The sequence below is a fragment of the Symphalangus syndactylus genome, chromosome 9 (genome assembly GCF_028878055.3).
Source record: "Symphalangus syndactylus isolate Jambi chromosome 9, NHGRI_mSymSyn1-v2.1_pri, whole genome shotgun sequence".
Taxonomy (NCBI): domain Eukaryota; kingdom Metazoa; phylum Chordata; class Mammalia; order Primates; family Hylobatidae; genus Symphalangus; species Symphalangus syndactylus.
The window spans coordinates 80161682-80181178 of record NC_072431.2 but is presented as its reverse complement, the minus strand read 5'-3'; the positions used below and the strand labels follow the sequence as shown (position 1 = coordinate 80181178).

The 19497-nt window shown below is 41.2% G+C and overlaps 2 protein-coding genes across 20 annotated transcripts in view; both read right to left on the bottom strand.

Moving 5' to 3' along the window:
- Nucleotides 1-2070: 2070 nt before the first annotated feature.
- On the bottom strand, nucleotides 2071-11337 carry FIGNL1 (fidgetin like 1). Of its 19 annotated transcripts, none has more exons than XR_010113685.1 (6): nucleotides 8281-11337; nucleotides 6887-7699; nucleotides 6130-6231; nucleotides 5935-6004; nucleotides 5076-5241; nucleotides 2071-4960 (listed from the first exon to the last, which is right to left on the bottom strand). XR_010113685.1 is itself a non-coding variant. In XM_055293153.2 (5 exons), exon 5 carries the CDS (start codon nucleotides 5229-5231, stop codon nucleotides 3207-3209), a length of 2025 nt encoding a protein of 674 aa, XP_055149128.1. In that variant the 5' UTR covers nucleotides 5232-5241; nucleotides 5935-6004; nucleotides 6130-6231; nucleotides 7521-7699; nucleotides 8281-8428; the 3' UTR covers nucleotides 2071-3206. The 19 variants fall into 19 exon arrangements, 4 of the variants coding, with proteins under 4 accessions (XP_055149128.1, XP_055149127.1, XP_063465598.1 ...); XR_010113687.1 differs by having other exon boundaries at nucleotides 7091-7699; XR_010113686.1 differs by having other exon boundaries at nucleotides 7476-7699.
- A 5112-nt stretch (nucleotides 11338-16449) lies between these two features.
- The window catches only part of DDC (dopa decarboxylase), a 107736-nt gene continuing 104688 nt past the window's right edge, over nucleotides 16450-19497 (bottom strand). The window contains exons 13-14 of the mRNA XM_055294443.2: nucleotides 18997-19215; nucleotides 16450-16849 (exon numbers count right to left, since the gene is read on the bottom strand). Of these exons, the coding sequence (XP_055150418.1) occupies nucleotides 19015-19215 (201 nt within the window). The 3' untranslated portion in view covers nucleotides 16450-16849; nucleotides 18997-19014. The remainder of the gene's footprint in view (nucleotides 16850-18996; nucleotides 19216-19497) is intronic.

The following is a 19497-nucleotide window of genomic DNA, read 5'->3' as shown; positions in this document are numbered from 1 at the left end:
CTTCACAGCAACAAGAGCAAAATCAAGGCAGATTCAAAGAAGATGCACAATCATAAAACATGAACCAGGCCTTTTAAATCTGTATTTTACTATTTAATACTCATTCTCCAACAAGACAGGTATAAACTATTCTCACTTTAGAATTGAGATTGAATAATTAAGTAACCAACAGTCACCAGTAAATGACAGAGCCAGAATTCAACAGGTCTATTTGGCTCCACAGCCCATGATCTTTAGACTATGATTCCATCAAGACCAGCTTGTCAATATGAAAGGCATACCCAAGAGATATTTTAGAATTGAGAAAATGAGTTAAAATTTCAGAAAAATTAGAAATTTACCACAGAATGAATACATATCAAAAGGATCATATATTATTATTAGATGTGTAATAAAAAGATTTAAGAAGGCCTGAAATTATAAATTAGAATTACCACATTCATATCAAAATTGTCAAGCAATAACCAAGTGACATGTTCGGTAAAATGTGTATTTCTACTAAGGGAATGTAATTTTTAAAGACATTAAATATCAGGCTAGCATTCACGTTTCTGAAACAATAGCTAAAGACAGGGCAGTGCCACACTCAAGAGAATTTAATCCAAGATTATATTCAATGAAGACAATCACATGTGGCAAGAGTAAGAAATCTTAAAGTTTCAGTAAGCTTCCTACCCAACTGCTTCAGAAACACTCAAAATCACAAAGTGTTGAGACAAAGAATGCTTCCTCTGTGGTATAACATAGAAACAACAGATGACTCCCCAGCTCAAATTTTCTTTCCAGCTTTAAAATATCCTGACTATTCCTTTCAGGTTTAGATTCTTATTTAACAGAGTAGACTTTAATTCAGGAAGGGCCACTTCTTGAGCTAACCAGAGACATGGGCTCTGCCTAATCCAAGATGAGCTAAACCAACTAGACTTTCTCTCCTTGTCACAATTTCTAAACTCCACAGAAAGACGTGGCCCTGTGGTTGGTGATCAAGGCAGCTTAAAGTCAAGGCTGGCAGAAGCTGTAACTGAAAAAAACTGATAATAAATATTAAGACCAAATTTCAGAGCTAAATAAAATATTAACAGCTAGAGGGCAAATGCTGATAAATCTAAATAGCTACGGTAATTGTAAGACCCAAGAAGGTGGGAGTGATCTGCAATTAAATACCAAGAAAGAAAAACTAGAGAATTCCTTGACATCAATACCAAAGAAACCAAGGTTATACTGCTATTTATATAGAAACAGAAAGGGATAAAGACAGCAATGAATATTGTGGAATGTTTTAGGATGTTAAAAGATATAACTAAGAACTGAAGACAAGAAGTTTAACGTCCAAATTCTAATAAAAAAGGCCAAGTGTGGTGGCTCACGCCTGTAATCCCAACACTTAGGGAGGCTGAGGTGGGTGGATCGTTTTGAGGCCAGGAGTTCGAGAGCAGCCTGGGCAACATGGTGAAACCCAATCTCGATTAAAAATACAAAACTTAGCTGGGTGTGGTGGTGCACACACTGAGCTGTGGTCTCAGCTACAAGGGAGACTGAGGCATAAGAATCACTGGAAACTACGAGGCAGAGGTTGCAGTGAGCTAAGATCACACCACTGCACTCCAGCCTAGGCAACGCAGCGAGACTCTGTCTGAAAATAACCAAAACAAAAAATGAATTCTAATGAAAGACAATCACATATTACAAAGGGAAAAACTAAAAATTGCAACAACAATCTTTTAACATAAAAACAGAAGGCAAACCAAGAATAAAAATTTAAACTATATATATATATACACAAACTGTCTAAATTCAACAACTACAAGTGTTTCAATTGTCATTTCAAATTGCACTGTTCACAAGAGAAAACATTAGAACCTAAATGTAACCTCCATGAGACCAAGGATATTTGTGTTGTTCATTGCTCTACCTTTAGTACCTTCAGTTTTCTGAATCAACGCAAAAAGAATGCCAACAAATACCGAAACTGCCTACTGCCCAGTGCTGCCACAGCTCTGATTCAGTGCAGATGGAGTTTTACACAGGAAATACTTTTTCAAGAGGACAATTTAGAATGCAAGCAAAAGCTTTAAAAAGTACATATTCTTTAATCCAAGAATTACTCAAGAAATTTATACATTTTTAAAAAAGATCACCAAATGCATCCCACAGAGTTCCTTTACAATAAACAAAAGATAAACAACCTAGCGTCCTGTCCTGTATGTACTCTACCAGATGACTCAATTATAGTCCATCCATCCATGGAATCCTAGACAATCATAAAAGGACATTTATGTTAACATGGAAAGTGAAGATACGCTTTAAAGAGCAGGCTACAAGAGGGAATACATTATACAACCCTACTGCTGTATAAAACAAAACATCTGGAAGAATCTATGCTTAAATATTAATAGTGCGTCCCGCAAAGTGGTAGGATAACAGTGACTTTTATTCTTTTTACTTATCTCTATTTTCTCATGTTTCTGTAATGAACATGTTTCATAAAACAAAATGAGTCTGTTATAAAAATCTGAAAACACTTATTTTTGAAAGAGAGCAGTATTACAGGCTGTAGTGTCAAATACAATATTAAGTATCACACACTTCCCTGAAAATAACCAACATTCTTAATTAACCTTTCAGTTCTGTGAATATCTCTCTAATACTAGATCACACCTTGCTATTTCTGAAAATGTTAGTCCTGATAAAAATTAAAAACCATAAAAGAGATAACAAATTGGCTGAAGAAAGTAAAAATTGGCACTTTAGCTTTTAGTGAGATCTTAAATCTACTTAAATAACACTAACCAATACTTTGTCCAAATGTAAACCATTATATTAGCTGACATTAAGAATTATGTGGCCATCAGAAGGCACTTTCTTCAATAAAAGATGAATATTAATCAGACACAACTTTATTTGTAATCTTCAACTAAAAAAAATTTGAGCACACTTTTCATGTTATATAGCTTCAAAAGAAAGACTTCTTAGAAACAAAAGTTCATTCTCACTTTGTTCAAACAGGCTTACATATCAGGTAATCACTGGAAAGCAAAACTTACATTAACATACACTATGTCAATCAGTTGCAAAATCTGTGCTATTATTTGAAGTACAGAATTCAGAATATATTCTAAAAAACACAATTAACACATCCCGAACTTTCTATGCTAAAAAATAAAAAAGACTGTACTACAGAGATGCCTTGATTCCAAGTATCCCATTTACTTTCCACAACCAAAAGTTTTGTTCCAGTTTTCATAAAGCTCTAAATCTTTTGGAGAAACACTAGGTCGCACAGTTCTAAAAGCATTTTCAAAATCAATATAAGCTATGGGTCGAACTTGATCTGGTGTTATGGTAGCAATGTCAGCAGTTTGTAAACTGCGAATAGGACCAAGAGAAGCCTCTCTGCAAAGCTGTGTCATGTCTGCTCCTGAGAACCCATCAGACTGCAGTACAATCTGTTCAATTTCTTGTTCACCGAGACAACACTGCTCTTTGGACATTAGATTAATTACTATCTGTTTCCTGGCTGAAGCTTCTGGGAGGGGAATATAAAGCCTTTTCACCAATCTTCTCCGGGCAGCCTCATCAATTTCTTGTGGCCGATTTGTTGCTCCCACCACTAGGATACGATCTTCAGAAGATGTTGTTACTCCATCTAATTGAACTAAAAATTCTGTTTTTATCCTTCTAGAAGACTCATGCTCACCATCTCCCCGTTGAGATAACAGGGAATCAATTTCATCAATAAATATCACAGCTGGTTGCTGACACCTTGCAACAGCAAACAGTGCACGGACCATTTTCTCCCCCTCACCTACCCATTTAGAAGTTAAGGATGAAGCAGAGATGCTAAAGAATGTTGCCCCAGACTGACTAGCAATGCACTTGCCAATTAGAGTTTTACCAGTCCCAGGAGGACCAAAGAGCAAAATTCCTTTAGGGGGTCCCCTTAAACCAGTAAAGATGTCTGGCCTCAACATGGGCCACACAACTATTTCTTTTATGGTGGCTTTAGCAAATTCCACTCCTGCAATATCTTCCCAATTTACTGGAGGTCCATGATCCATAATCTCATTCATAATAAGTTCAATCATCTTTGGCTCCAAGTTCTTCAGACGCTCATCGACTGGATGTGCTGGTTCTGTAGGTCCTGCCCCATAAGGCTTATACTGCATTCCTCCATTCTGCTCTCCCCCATCTTGCTTGGGTATAGGAGGAACAAACTTTCCAAGTATTCCTCGGGATCTACTAGCTCCTAGAGACTTTTTTACACCACCATATGAAGACCCTGATGCACGTTGAGGTTGGTGGTACTTTTTTTGCTGATCTACCCATAATTGTTCTTTTGCAGTTTTAAATGTAGGCAGGCTGCTATCCTCCTTTGGGCCATTATCTTCTGTTTTACTACAAGCCTTATTCAGTATTGGATTGGAAAGTGCATCAATGGTGCCAGAACCATAAAAAGACTTCCTCTGTGGATTTTCACAGGCAGCAGGAAAACAAGACTGGTTAGATAAGAACATATTAAGTCCTATGTTTTCTTTTGGAGAGCTGTGATTTTCCTTTTTGACATTTCCAAACAATGGTGTGACATGGAATTTTGCAGTAGCTGACTCACCTACAGGTGCTGAGAATGTAGGACAAGTCTTAGCAGTGTTAGTCACCACAGGTGGCTGGGCACTCTGAAGGAGTTTCAAAGGATTGCTCTCTGGGAAGTCTTGGGTCCTATCTCGATCATGAGCTGAGTTAGGTAATGGGTCACTCTCTCGAGAACTACCACAAACACTAAATTTAGGAAGATCAAAGACAGTGGCCTCCTTATGGATTACCACTGACGCATGAGCAGGTTCCAACAGACAGTCTTTGAATCTTTTGCCAGCTTGCATCATCTTCTGTACACTACTCATTTTGAAAACATTATTTATTGACAATCCAGACTGCCACTTGTCACTATCTGTTTGTTGAGATCCTGCCAAAGTTAAAATGTTTTCTGCATAATTATTCAAGCCAGATTCAACATTGTCAGAATCAATAATTGCAGAATATTTCTCTGCATATTTTTTGAACAGTTTGGTAGCACAGACCTGGGAAATCTCAGAGTTTGCCCATGCATACTGAATGCGTAATATCTGTGCACGGTATGCATCTGCCTTCCGTCCTGTACATGTGCCAGATGTAATTGCAAAGTAATTCTTCTGCCATTCACTCAGGTGCACAGATCTAGAGCTGGAGGTCTGCATTTTAGAGGTTCTATAACAATAAAAATGAAAATCAGTATGAAGAAAACAAAGACCTAATACTTTAAATATAGTTTTAAAATTTCTGCTAATCTGAAGGGACACTGGACTTTTTATTTATAATGTAGATTTATAAGGACAGGTGATAAGAGAAATATATCTAGTTAACTACAGATTTCAAGTATTCAAGACATACCAATATGAAGTCTTCAAGATTAAAGACTTGATTAAATAATAATTTATATGAGTTAAATTGTTTTAGTTACACAATTTTATCTGTAGGGAAAGCATTCATAAGGTTTAAAATTAATTTTAAATTTTAAAAACAATGGAACTATAGATATATAAAGCAAAACAAAATAAACAAGAGGTTTAACTCTGATCTGTAAAACTAGGTGAATGAGCTTGAGTGAGCTCTTTACTATCACTGCCGGTTCTTTAGTTTTCTCTTTTTTTTTTTTTTTTTTTTTTTTTTTGACAGTCTCGCTCTGTCACCCAGGCTGCTGGAGGGCAGTGGCGCTATCTCAGCTCACTGCAACCTCCACCTCGCGGGTTCAAGTGATTCTCCCGCCCCAGCTTCCCAAGTAGCTGGGATTACAGGCACCCGCCACCATGCCTGGCTAATTTTTATATTTTTAGTAGAGATGGGGTTTCACCATGTTAGTCAGGCTGGTCTTGAACTCCTGACCTCAGGTAATCCACCTACCTCAGCCTCCCAAAGTGCTGGGATTACGGGCATGAGCCACTGTGCCCAGCTGGTTCTTCAGTTTTCTTATCTGCAAAGTGAGAGGAACCATTGGGAGAATCAAATCAAGTAATGACTATGAAAATAATCTGAAAACTATCATTATCCTTATCACACAAATGTAGAAACTGAGGCTGAGAGACTTAAAGAACTTACTTGAGATCACACAGCCAGTTATGTGTGTGATCGAACACAAGCAGTTTCACTCCAGGTACTGTGCACTTCTGCATGTACACAATGCTCCTTGATGCTGCTATCCTAGGTCACAGATTGAACAGCATGGATCACAAATTTAAACTATGGCATATTTAAATGGTTTTAATAACTTATTCATGAATAAGTTCATCACCCTAAACAGAATGCCCTAGAATATCTCTGTTTCCTAATTTCACATAAGTATTAAAAAGTGAAACTGTTACAATAAATGAAATAAGAGAACAAGCTAGCCTACTAGTAAAATGCTTTTACTTTAGATTTCTTCTGTCAAGTTATTTGCATAAGCTTCTTCACATTGTTACATTTAAACAGAACTGTAGATGTATCACATTGTTAGATATATAGAATTTACTTATCCACAAGAAAAATTTATGAAAAATTTTTTGTTTCCTAACAGTATTTCAATTAAATGAAAACCAAGAAACCCTACTGTAGGCTCAAGTATTTGAATTTTGCCTTCCAAATTACTTGTAAGTACAGCTTAATAAACAATAGGTTCTTTTAGTGCAACAGCCATGTTTAATGCAGCTTTTATCTCCCATAATGCCTTACAAAGAAATTTGTCACATTGTAAGTAGGTGTTCATAAATCTTTAAAAAAATAAGAAAACTTAAGATCCAGAGCTTTCAATTAAAGACACTGTTAATTTATTTAAAGCTGTAAAGCTAAATAAGCTAGAGTCAAAACTAGATCTGACCTCTTCTGTCAAGGAGTTCATCCTTTTTTTTTACTATACCATTTTGATGTTAAACTCATTTATACGATACTGGAAATGAAAAACTGAAAGAAAGGTGACTCGGAAAACACCTGACACAAACTTTCACAATTAGTATTATCATTCTCTTCCTCTCCATGGCTTCATTCCACTTTATCATCTGTTATCCTGAAATTTCTACCATACCTCCGAGTTCTAGTCACTGTTCTCAGAATAAACCCCCTTCTCCTTTCCATCTTCACCTTTCCTTCAATATTCATTTTCCAAGTCTTACTTCTTCCTTTCAATTCAATCATTTAAATGGCAAATATGGATAACCAAAAACTGGTCATCACTGATCAGTGACACAACCATTGTCTTGTTTACATTTCCAAGTCAATTTAACCTTTATGGCCTTTCCCAGATCTAAAAAGTATGATTAATTAGCACTGTCATATGAACTGCATTTCAATCTTCTTTATTTTGCCAATGTTCTGATTATTTTAATAATGTGATTATCTGTCTTTCTAACTAGATAGTTGGCTTCTGCAGGGAGGAATTGTTTTCCATTCCATTCACATTGTCTTAGTACCTAGAATACAGTATCCTTTGGAATAATAGCTACTAAAATACTGACTGAGTGCCTACTCAGTATCAAGCACTGTACAGGCCTTTCATAAGATTCTATTCTTGATGCAAAACAGGAGTTAAGAGCAGAAGGTCTGGAGCCAGGCTGCCTGCGTTCAGATCCTGGCTCTATCATCTGCCAGTAGTGACTGTAGGAAAATCTCTTAATGTCTTTCTGCCGGTTTTCACCTATAAAAGAAGCGCAGCAACATCAGTGAGCTGACAAGGTATTTTAATTCTGCAAAGCAATCGACAGAGGATTCAGCACTTAGAAAATACTCTATAAAATACTGCTTCTTCCAGATTCCTCACAATGACCCCTGAAAGGTTATGAGCCCTTCTTTCTCATCGCAGAGATTAAGAGCTTGTCTGGGTCACAGGGGAGCTGAATGACCCCCCGCTGTGGGCGCCCAGAGCCCCGCTGGGCCCGGTAAATGCCTGCGGTATGGGACCCCGCCCCCGGACAGGCTCTGCCAAAGGAAGCCGCCCGCAGACCTGGCCCCGAGCCTGCCGTCCACGCCGGGCCCCAGCTTCCTAATCCTGGTTGAGTATGGTTCTGGGCTAGCGAGTCGGCCACCCTCCCGCTAAGACAGAAGCAAAAGGGCACAGCCACTGCCTGGCTCCCGCCTCCCACGGCCTCCCGCGAAGCCCCCGCCCCGCGACCCCCCAGTATTCCAGAGGCACCCGCCCGCCTCTCCCCTACGCCCCAACCCTGATGCTCCACAGGGGTCAGCAGCGCCCCTGCCACGCCTCCCGTCACTGCGTCCTACCTGCGGCGGGTCGGGGACGCCGGCGACCTCCGAAAAGCGCGGGGACCGATGTGCGCCTGCGCGCTGCTGTTGCCCTCGGGCTCGCGCCGTACGTGCGTGCGTGAGTGCGTGCGTGCGTGCGTGCGTTCGGCGCGCGGGGCGTGGACGCGGCACCTGGGGCGGGGAACTACCACCTGGGGCGGGGAACTACCACCTGGGCCCCAGCTCCGACCAGTGGTGTTCGATAAACGCTTATTACATCATTGTGCAGAGGCTTCATTTTTAAAAGTACTCCCAAATAAATACAAGGAGGCGATGGAAATTGAAAGAAGATTCGAAGGATTCCCATAGAGCGTGGCTCACCTGCCCTCACCAGGAGAGCGAGCCGCGGCTCACCTGGGGGAGCAAAGCATGGATCTCCTACGCCCACCCGGGAGAGCAAACAATGGCTCACCTGCGCCCACCCGGGAGAGCGAAGCGTGGCTCACCTGCGCCCAGCCGGGAGGGCGAAGCGTGGCTCACCTGCGCCCACTCGGGAGAGCCAGCCGCCATCCTGTGCTGCTGGCAGGGAGCGGGCGGCGGGAGAGGAGCAGATCCACTTAGGTCAGCGGTTAAGACGTCATTACAACAGGCCACCCCGGCCTCGCGGGGACTGTGGCTGCTCCCCCTCTTGAATTCAGGCCTAGCACGTCTCACCTCCGCCTCTCGCACCCTGCAGTCTGTGCTCCATAAAGCACATCAGCGGGTGCTCAGCAATGTTCCCTGGCTGAAAGAACCGCATAGAGTAGCATGCAAAAATGACATGCATGTTTAAGATAAAATAAGGGAGAGGACACCTGTTCTGACTGAATCCGGCAGCTCAGATCTCCCCACAGCCAACATCTACATTCCTCTGGACAGCTCTCTGCTGTGTAGGGACACCTCCCTGGAACTTTGAAAAGCACCCCATCATTACCTTCCACTTTGTTCTGGAGCAAGGTTTCAAAAGAAGAGTGCCATATTTTGATTAATTTAGTGAACTGGATTTTCAGACACAAGTAACAGAGCAGCCACTCAGTGGCCTCTGCAGTAAATAATATCAGATCACATAACAAGAAGACTGGAGGTTGGCGGGAAATCTGGACCTGGTGACTCAAAGAAGTCATGAAGGACCGTCTCTCCATTCTGCCACCTTCTCGCCTGTGGATTTTCGTCCCCAGGCTTGTCACCTCATTGTTGAGAGATGCCCTCACAGTCCAAGCCAGGCAGCCTCACAGGACCAGATCTAAAACACAAACAGGGAGCCAAACTGAGAAGGGACCTTTTCCCTCTGCACACTTCTCTCTTGGAAAAAGAAAATGTTTCCCAGAAAGCCTCGTAGCCTTCCTCTTATATCTCCTTGACTAACTGGGACCCGGATCCCTGGATATCCTTTCTTGAGAAAGAGAGGGTCTGGTGCAGGGGATAGAGAAAATGACTAGCAACTAGCAGCACATGATGTTTAAACACAAGATTTAAAGAAACGCAAGGCACAAACAATTTGAAGATTTTTTTTAAGTTTTTAAAATCTTCACAAAATAAAAAAGAATTGGACAATGCACTTTAAAAACTAGAAGACGTTTCACTGAAAACAACAGCTCCTAATTCATTTCATGGCTTAGATAGTAATAGAAAATTATTCTAATTCCATACTTTATCAACTAACTTTAATTATTTTATAATTACCCAAAGTATGTCATGTAGAATGAAAATAAAAGAAAATGAGAACAGTTATATCAAGGCCAAGTCAGTTGTATGTTTACTGGCTATTTAGAAATTTCTAAATACGTGTATATTTAGAAATGACTATATAGATACTATTTGGGTAATGTTAGGGATGGAAAGTTTATGTCCCCCCAAAATTTGTATGTTGAAATCCTAATCCCAATGTGATGGTTTTAAGGGGTGGAGCCTTTGTGAGGTGATTAGGCCATGAGAGTGGAGTCTTCATGAATGAGATTAGTAAGTATCCTTATAGAAGAGACTCCAGAGGCTGGGCCCAGTGTCTCATGCCTGTAATCCCAGCACTTTGGGAGGCCGAGGCAGGCAGATCACCTGGAGTCAGGAGTTGGAGAACAGCCTGGCCAACATGGCAAAACCCTGTCTCACTAAAAATACAAAAATTAGCCAGGTGTGGTGGTGGGCACGTGTAATCCCAGCTACTTAGGAGTCTGAGGCCTGAGAATTGCTTGAACCTGGGAGGTGGAGGTTGCAGTGAACTGAGATCGTGCCACGGCACTCCAGCCTGGGAGACAGAGTGAGACTCTGTCTCCAAAAAATAAAATACAATAAAAGAGACTCCGAAGAACTTTCTAGCTCTCTTGCCACCACCTAAGGATGCAAAGCGTTGACAGCAGCCTGGAAAAGCCCTCACCAGAACTTGACCATTCTGGCACTCTGACTTCCAGCCTCCACTGTGAGAAATAAATTTCTATTGTTTATGAGCCACTCAGCATATGGTACTTTGTAGCCCTAGACAGGCTAAGACAGGTAATTAGCAATTTTAGGTGATTTTCATCATCAAAATTTTCATGATGGCATTTTGGAGAATTCACATAACCCACTCTGTTACCCTCCTACAAGTATTGCCCAAATACTGAATTATATTTATGCTTGCCAAAGTTAACTTTTTTCCAACAAGTAACACTAGCCACTTCATTTTGTGCTTTTGATACAAAAGCATTTCCCAATCCAGCAGCTTTCATCTTCTGGCCTGGTTGGCAAAAGTGTAACTCACTTCTGCACCGTCTCTGAACCCTAGTCTCCTCGTCAAATGTAAAACAGGAATAAACCTTTCTTACCCAGGAAGCCATTATAAGGATTATAATCAACATAAGATATAATTCTTAAATTATCAAAGCAGTTGCTGCCATGTGGCAGGCATTCAACAGAAACCATGTTGCTATGTTATTTTCATTGTTACCGTTAATACTCCTATTGGGATTGAAACCCTTATGTCATATCAAGACTTTTCCATCTTTGACAAATGAGACATATTAGAATAGTATTTTAATAATATGGAAGAGTTTAGTGCCTGAGCTATTCAATTATTAAACTTTGCTTCCAAGACCACAGTACCTGTAAATACTGTGTGTGTGTGTGTGTGTGTGTGTGTGTGTGTGTGTGAATATCTGTTCTTTCTTCTTCTGGGTAGAAGTTGTTGAGCCTTCAAGGGAAGAGGTTTTCACCTACAGCAGACAGTGCCAGTTCTCTTGGTGTGAGGGATTCTTGGAGATGGCTGCCCATTTCCATATTCATGAATTTTATAAACATGGTCTCAGATAAATGCCAGTGTACACTTCAGTGAGCTCATTTGTTTTTGAGCAGAGGGGATAATATGGCCCTAAATAATGTGCCTCCCTGTCAGCCAGGAGAGTTATATTCTGGAGATGTGTGTGTCGGTGGGTGTGGGAGGCAGGTGGTGTTGAGGAGATAGGGAAGCTGACAGGACAAAGCTCAGAGGGAAAACAGCCCAATCTAAATCCAGTTCTTTCTCTGTGTGGATTCCCACTGACTTCCAAACCTCTCAGCTCCCTGACTCAGTGGTAAGGAAGAAAAAAGAACCAGGATTGAGGGGATGGTGTTCTAGCCCTCCAGCAGAGGAGTAAGATGTGTGGGCCCAGGGTGAACCAAGTGCACAATTTTAGTAAAAGATTTTCATTGACCATACTGAATGAATCATAAAGGGATGTGAAGAGGCTACTTCTGGCATCATTGTCATAAACACAGCTGGTGAGGGGGGAGGTGGTGTTCTCCTTGTGTCAAAAGACAAAATTATTTACAGATCAAATTGGCTTTTATTCATGATTCATGAATCCAGTAGCCTCCATTCTATAAAATAGAATGAGAGTTCCCACTGGGCAATGGCAGAACAGTGGTTTTGTAAGGTGGGAACAAGGAAACAGTATTATTTTAAAGGTTGATTGGTTAGCGTCAGCTTACTTCAGACTACTTTTCTTGTCATGGTTAAAGCAAATGGGACTTCCTTATTACTCTGACTTAGGTAGACTGAGCTCTTTCTGATGGGTTGCTGTGAATCTCTTGTTTTCAAGAAAAACTGGTCTATTTGGGGACCGCCAGCTTTCTTAAAGTTTCAGCTTGGTTAAATGGCACTTAGCATGAGTGACTCCACTTTAGTTTGGTCTGTTGGGACCTAGTGCAGGAGCTCACTCCAAAACAATGCCCTCCCATATTTTTCTTTAACACCTGAAACGGGGCAGAGCAGAGACAGAAGGAAACATTGCTTGGGAAACATTTGCATTTTCCTCAAGGACTGCACTACCAATTGGAGTCAACACTTCTAGGTGCCTCCAGTTTGGTGCAGTATGTAAGGGGTTGAATTGCATCCCCCAAACAGATATGTTGAAGTCCTAACCCCTTGGCACCTGTGAATGTGGCCTTATTTGGAAAGCGGGTTGTTACAACCGTAATCCAGTTGAGATGAGTTCCTTCTGGATTAGAGTGGGCCCTCATCTGATTGATTGGTGTCCTTATAAAGAAGAGGAAAAGAGTCACAGAGGGAAGAAGGCCATGTGAAGATGGGGGCAGAGATTGGAGTGATGCTTTCACAAGCCAAGGAATGTCTGGGTTACCAACAGCTGGACTTTGTAGACAGCATGGCCGTGCCAACACCTCAATTTCAGTTTCTGCCTCCAGAACTGTGAGAGAACACGTTGATGTTGTTTGAAGACACCAAGACTGCCATCCATTGTTCCAGCAGCCACAGGAAATGAATGCCCTGCATTCTTACAGCACTGCGGCAGGGGTGGAGTGATTAAGAGCAGGGGCTGTGGAGTCAGCTTTCCAGGGTTCAAGTCCCAGCTACACTGCTCACCAGCCACTACTGAGAATTCTTCAGAATCAACCCAGCTGAGGTCTGAAGATCATTTAGACCGGAGCCTGGCCCACGGTAAGCACTGCCCAGGTGCCAGGTGTTATTATGGCTGGGCTGGCCAGTTCTTCCTCTTAGGTTTCCTTGCTTAGAGTTTGGGAAGAAAAAAATAACCCACCTTGTTGGTGTTTTTTTTCTACTGTTTTTAGGCTGCTTAACCTTGCTGTTTCATAAAGTAGCCAAATTCTCTTATTTTCACAGGACATTGGAATCTCAGATATACAAGGAAGCTGAAGAATTTTCTAATTTTCAGTCCAATCTCATGGACTGAAAAGTCAGTCTCATAGAAGAATGACTTTCCAATGTCCCAACTCTTGGTTTTTTCCTATCTCCATTTGAGCACCTACAATGGAGAATTCACTGCCCTGTAAGAAAACACTTTCCACTTGCTGATAGGCTGACTTCTAAGTTTTTCTTTGTATTGAAAATCTGTCTCTCTGTCACCTTTGTCTTTGGAGCTAGAGAGGAGACTCTTCAAATTAAAGGGAGTGTAAAATGTGAAGACAGCTGCTGAGTCCTCTTTGAGTCTGTCCTGTGAGACACCCTTCCATTTAGAACTCTTCCTGTGTGACTTGGCTCCTCTCTCACAACACCTGGGGACACATCCATCTCATAAATGCTGGGGTCTAGATCTCATTTCGACATTGGAGCACTTTGGAATTCACGAGTTCTGCTGTAATACAGCCTGCTCTGTTATCTTCTTCCTCTTTCCTCTACCATCCATTGCACATCTCTGCTCTGGGGAACCATTCACAAGTTTCTCTAAATTGGTAGCTCCAGATGTATCCAGTTTATGGAAGCAACTTAAACGCACAGTGCTTTCTTATTAATTTTTTTCTACTACTTATTACAAGTGTAGGTTATGGCAAGTAACCCAAAGGTATTAAGGAAATAGATTTTGATATCAAATGCAGTTGAAAAGGCAAAAAAATATTCTAGTGTTTGATGTTTTGATATTTACATAATTTAGAAAAGCAATGAAATGATCCCTAGATAAAAAAGCCATTAGTCAATGTTCATATCTTTCCTCAAATGTAGACTTTCTTAATTGCATACCAGCAGAATCAGTTTTTAATTTGTCATGTCTGTTGGATTTCTGAATTAAGGGGTGCAGTTGTGGAGTCAGTGGATATTAGAACTGCCCTCCCTTGGGGTTTTCTCCCCTCTTGTTTCTCTTTGAACTGTGGTACACCCTCATGATGATCAAGGGGCCACAAGTGACACCTGCTCCCCTTTTTGTCTTGGGCTTTCCTGCAGGCTCCTTGGTGATGGGCGTGTGGTCAGCCACAATGAGATTCTCCAGGTTTAGGGAGTATTGCTGTTTGCTGGATTTTAGAGAGGAGACATGTGATTCCAGGACAGATCTTTCATATCAGCTGTTAGTTGTGTCTAGATCAATCTGGTACTTTCCCAACACTAAACAGGAAGGGCCTGTTATCAGGAGATACCAGAGGTCAGTAAGGAAACATCTAATTCCAGTGCCAGCAGCAGTCTGTGCACTCTTTTTGACACCAACTTGAATATGTATTTAAATAAAGATGCTCTGTATTGACCACAGATTAGTCTGAATAATCCAAAACTTTAAAAACTTCCCCACATTGGACTATTCAGGGATGGTCTAGGGGCCAAGACTTTACCTTGGTAGGCAAAGATGGCGCTTTACCCGGAAGAGAATAAATGTCTTCACTGCCAGTTACCTTCAGAAATGGTTAATCCTGGGGAGCAGATGGCATCTTTTGCAGCATAGTTTACTGGACAAGAGCATGGATTCTAGAGCCAGACTGCCTGGGTTCCAATCCCAGCTTGGCCACTGATTATATGACCTTGGGATAAATCACTAAACCTTGCAATGCCTCAGTTTTCTCACTTGTAAAATGGGCATAATAATTAAGCCTGCATCATAGAATTTTTAAATAAGTATTAAATTAATACTTCAAAACATTTATAACAGTGCCTGGCATACAGCAAGTGCTATGAGTGTGTTCTTGTTAAATAAACTGGGAGGAAGTTATTCTTCCTGTTTCTAGGGCTGGGGGATTCAGATCTGAGAACCATTTTATGGAGGAACCTGGAGAAGTCAGGAGGCGGGGGTGAACTGCCATGAGTTACCTAGAAATGAGCGAGAAATCAGACAAGCTTTTTTCTCTGTTGGGTCTGTGTCTAAGCTGATGTCTTAGACTCTCCATCAAAAGGATCCAGCCAGTTTGGAGGGAGGAAATCTTCAGTCACTTGCTGGCCTCCTGCCCTGCTTCTGTACAGCATCCCCGTTGGCCCCTGCCACCCAGTCTCCTCCCTTCCATCAGGTCTCAGCCATCTTTCTGAAGCGTATTTGTGGATGAGGCTGGATGAGCCCACTAAAGCAGAGAGCTGGTATCAATGATGTTGATGGCTCACACTGGAGCCCTTGCAGCAATCTTAACTCAAGGGCTGAAAAAGAATCTTGTAAAATTTAGACATCCCAGCCTCAACTCAAGCTGAGTACTCCACACTCCACTGGTCCTATCAAGGGTGGCCCCTGGTGGGCCCCAAAAACACAGCCTCTGTCCCCACATCATGATGGAGGTCAGGTCTTGTTTGCTGTTGAGTAGAGAACAAATGACCTGACTAAATTAGATGGGGAACTACTTGGCAACTGACGTATTTCCAGATTTTTGAGTAACAGATCGTATCATTCACTTAGTTCACATAGATATCGGAGGTCTTTGAAATTCAAATATACTTACTAATAACCCAAGGACCCTTTCTGACAGTGCCTTTGATAGTTCTGTAGTCTTCAAATGATAAGAACTAATCTTAGGATTAAAACACGTTTCTAAAAGCAAAATGGTTCCCAATACAGATACTGAACTTAAAGTGAGATTGAGTAAATACCATATCCTTGTTGGAATTAATGTTTACAGAAGTACTCTTCAGTTGCTTATCAATCATGGTACTACAGGACAGATAGACTTGTCGGACCAGAAAATCAAGGCCCAGAAAGCCAGAGAATCCTTCCCATCACAGCAGAGACCTTGATCTCATTGCTCCAGGTTGACTCGGGGTTCTAATTTTATTTCCACAGAAGTTGAAGTCATCTTCAGGTAAAACCTGTGTATTGTTAATGTATCCAGAACAGTGCCTGACATATACTAGGCACTCAATGAACATTTGCTGAATAAATGAATGCCATTTAAAAACATCCCAAGGGTGCTGTATCTTTGTCTACTTTGGAGGGAATGTCTGTATCACAAGAATAAATTTGATACAACATAGAACAAGATGATCATCTGACACAATTAGTATTTCACTTGAATTGTTTATTAATCATTTAGCCACATGACAAAAGACAATTTGAAGACCACAGATATAATTTCAAGTTGCATGAACATAGACTGCCCTAGAAAATATGTCAGTCAGGCTTTCCTGCCACTTCTGAGGGCTGCAAGAACATGAAAATCTGTAATGTTTTAATCAACAAAAATCACAGCTAATGAATAAAAGCTATAGCCATGAAGATTAACTTTTTATATAGCAAATAATATTTCTTTGTCGATGAGACACTAAGCAGACAAAATCACAACCCTCTGGATAACTTTGGAGAAAGACATGGGAAGCCACAGACAGACTCGGTTCCATGAAGCCAGGATATTTATTTGCTTCTTATTCCAGTTTTCAGATATATCTCTCTTCAACTTTTGATTCCTACAGGGAAAAAAATAGCATGAGCATATGGTTACATTAAAAAAAAATAAGAATTGCATGTACTTCTTATTTGAAAATAACGAATATAAAATTTCTCCAATGAAACAGAGACAATTGTGCAATGCCAAAGAGTTTGAACTTAAATAAAGGAATTTTTATTGCCAATCTGGCTTCTCTGATGAAAATTGTAGTAGTGTCAACTAGAATCTCTGCCTAATTTTCTACCCTCTGTGAAATAAGAATAGTTCCTACTTTCTCTCAGAACTATGACCACATGCATATGATGTAATAAACTCAAATAAGTACAAGTAAAATCAAGATATTAAGATTTTTATTGTTCTAATCTGTCCAAAACAGCATACATGCATTAGGACTTATTATTGTATCACATATCTTTTTAAAAATTGAATTTCATTTTTACCTTTTGAATCTACAGCAAATATAATGACTCCAGAGGAACTGAAACTCCTATCAGAAACACACCTTTGTTTCTGATAAATTTTCAGAGCTACACTCTCCACATATGTTCTTCTGGGCATATGTCAATAAGATCCTGATGTGATACATGCTTATGAGATACATGCAAAGATGGGGTTGCAGAAATGCGAGTCGGGAGCGTTTGCCTGACAGGGATTTGTTTCGTACAGAGCTTACAGCGGTACTTTCCCTCCCCTCACATAGTCTTATGCTGAGAGCAATGGAATAACTTCAGCATATAAGCCTCTCCCCACTACCTTCCAGAGATGCTTGAGATACCACTTTGGAGTTGCTCTGGGTCAGGAGTTCTTCCTCAGACCCCAGGTCTCTCTCAGCTTATGAGTGGGGGAAGGCCCTGGTTGCACCAGGGAAAGGACCTGGTTCTCAGGGCACATTTTGACTGAGAAGGTAGCTCTTTGGCCTCAACTTTCAGGAGCCATGGACAGGTCTATCACATATACCAAACGTGATTTTCAACTTCTGACTTGTTGAGCACTATACTTTTTCAGATATTCACAAATAAAATCAACAGCAAAGAAGATAAAATTGTAGGCAATCAGGAAATGCATTACATTATCCACAGATTCTAAATCCCCCACGGGTTATAATGAACGAGCCATTGCGAAAGGGAGAGGGAGAGAGAGAAAGAGAAGCAGACCCTAAGGAGGGATCACAGATTCTTCCACCAAATGAGACAAAAAGACAAAAAAAAAAAAAAAAAAAGAAAGAAACAGAAAAAGGTAGACATACCCCAACAGGATGACATTCTTAAGATAACCTAATGAAGAGGCTTTCTAAGATTGTCTGGGTTCCCAGGAACATAATTTTAAATACCCTCCATGTTGCCAACACTGCATTTATTTAAAATGTGTGCTTTGTTTTTACAAATTAACTGCATGCTGTCTCCAGGGTTTAACTGTGAGGGGTAAACCCCTCACAACTGCAAGAAGCCCGGTAGTCGAAACATATCCTTTCTTCAAACCATCGAGAATTTGGACGGCAAGTCGTGAGTCATAATAAATTCCCTTTGTATTGTTTTCATTAGTTCTCTAAAGGTCACCAGTTTCTTATATGAGCTTGTTATGATAGTAAGTTATCTCAACAAATGCTGTTTGAAGAAACCTGAAGTATTACAGAGATTGATGTAAGAGAATAAAAAGTAAAAATCTAAGTTTTAAAAGAATTGTTACAATGTATCATTCCTTCTACTTCTCCAGAATTAACATGGTTTTCTCTTCTTTTTTTTGAGACAGAGTCTCGCATTGTCGCCAGGCTGGAATGCAGTGGCGCGATCTCGGCTCACTGCAACCTCCGCCTCCCAGGTTCATGCGATTCTCCTGCCTCAGCCTCTGGAATAGCTGGGATTACAGGCGCACGCCACTACGCCCAGCTAATTTTTGTATTTTTAGTAGAGACGGGGTTTCACCACATTGGCCAGGATGGTCTCAATCTCTTGACCTCATGATCTGCCTGCCCTGGCCTCCCAAAGTGCTGGGAGTACAGGCGTGAGCCACCGCACCCGGCCTTCTCTTCCTTATTTTAAGGTGAAGGAAATGCACTCTGGCAGCAATGAGTGGCCGGGCTGGGCCTGTAGCTGGGTCTGGACTCCAGGAGGACACTCTTGCCACGGGACAAGGAGACAGGCAGAAAATGAGCCCAGGGCAGCCTACCTGCAGCTGGCTTCACTCCTACTCCCTCTCTGCTCGCAGCACGTCGGCCGCCAGCTCTTTGATGTGCTCCCAGGCCCGCTGCACGTGGGCAGATTCCACAGTGCGAGAGCAGATGGCAAAGCGCAGGACAAACTTGTCCCTGAGGTGACATGGAACCAAGTGGATTTTTTTGGCACTGTTTATTCTTTGCAGAAGAGCTTCATTCACTTTATTGGAACCCTGGAGGGATTGAAAGAGAGGAACTGTGCTCAGGTCTCTGAGGACTCAAAAATTAACTGGTCGTGTAGGAAAGCCAGTGCTTGGCAACCCTACCGTACATCAGGAAGAAGCCGACTAACCATCCCCCTTGCGTTTACGATGTTACAAAATTCAACAAAATAATAGTAACGCACCCTAAAAGACTGCATGCATCTTCTCCCCACAGACAATTTCTCCATATTCTGATGTGCCATCAAAAGATGACCCTTCCATGGTCTAAGTTTTTTTTAAGGAAAATAAAGA

Excerpts from the sequence above, each read along its gene's own strand:
- FIGNL1 (XM_055293153.2), bottom strand. The coding sequence starts at position 5,231 with ATGCAGACCTCCAGCTCTAGATCTGTGCACCTGAGTGAATGGCAGAAG.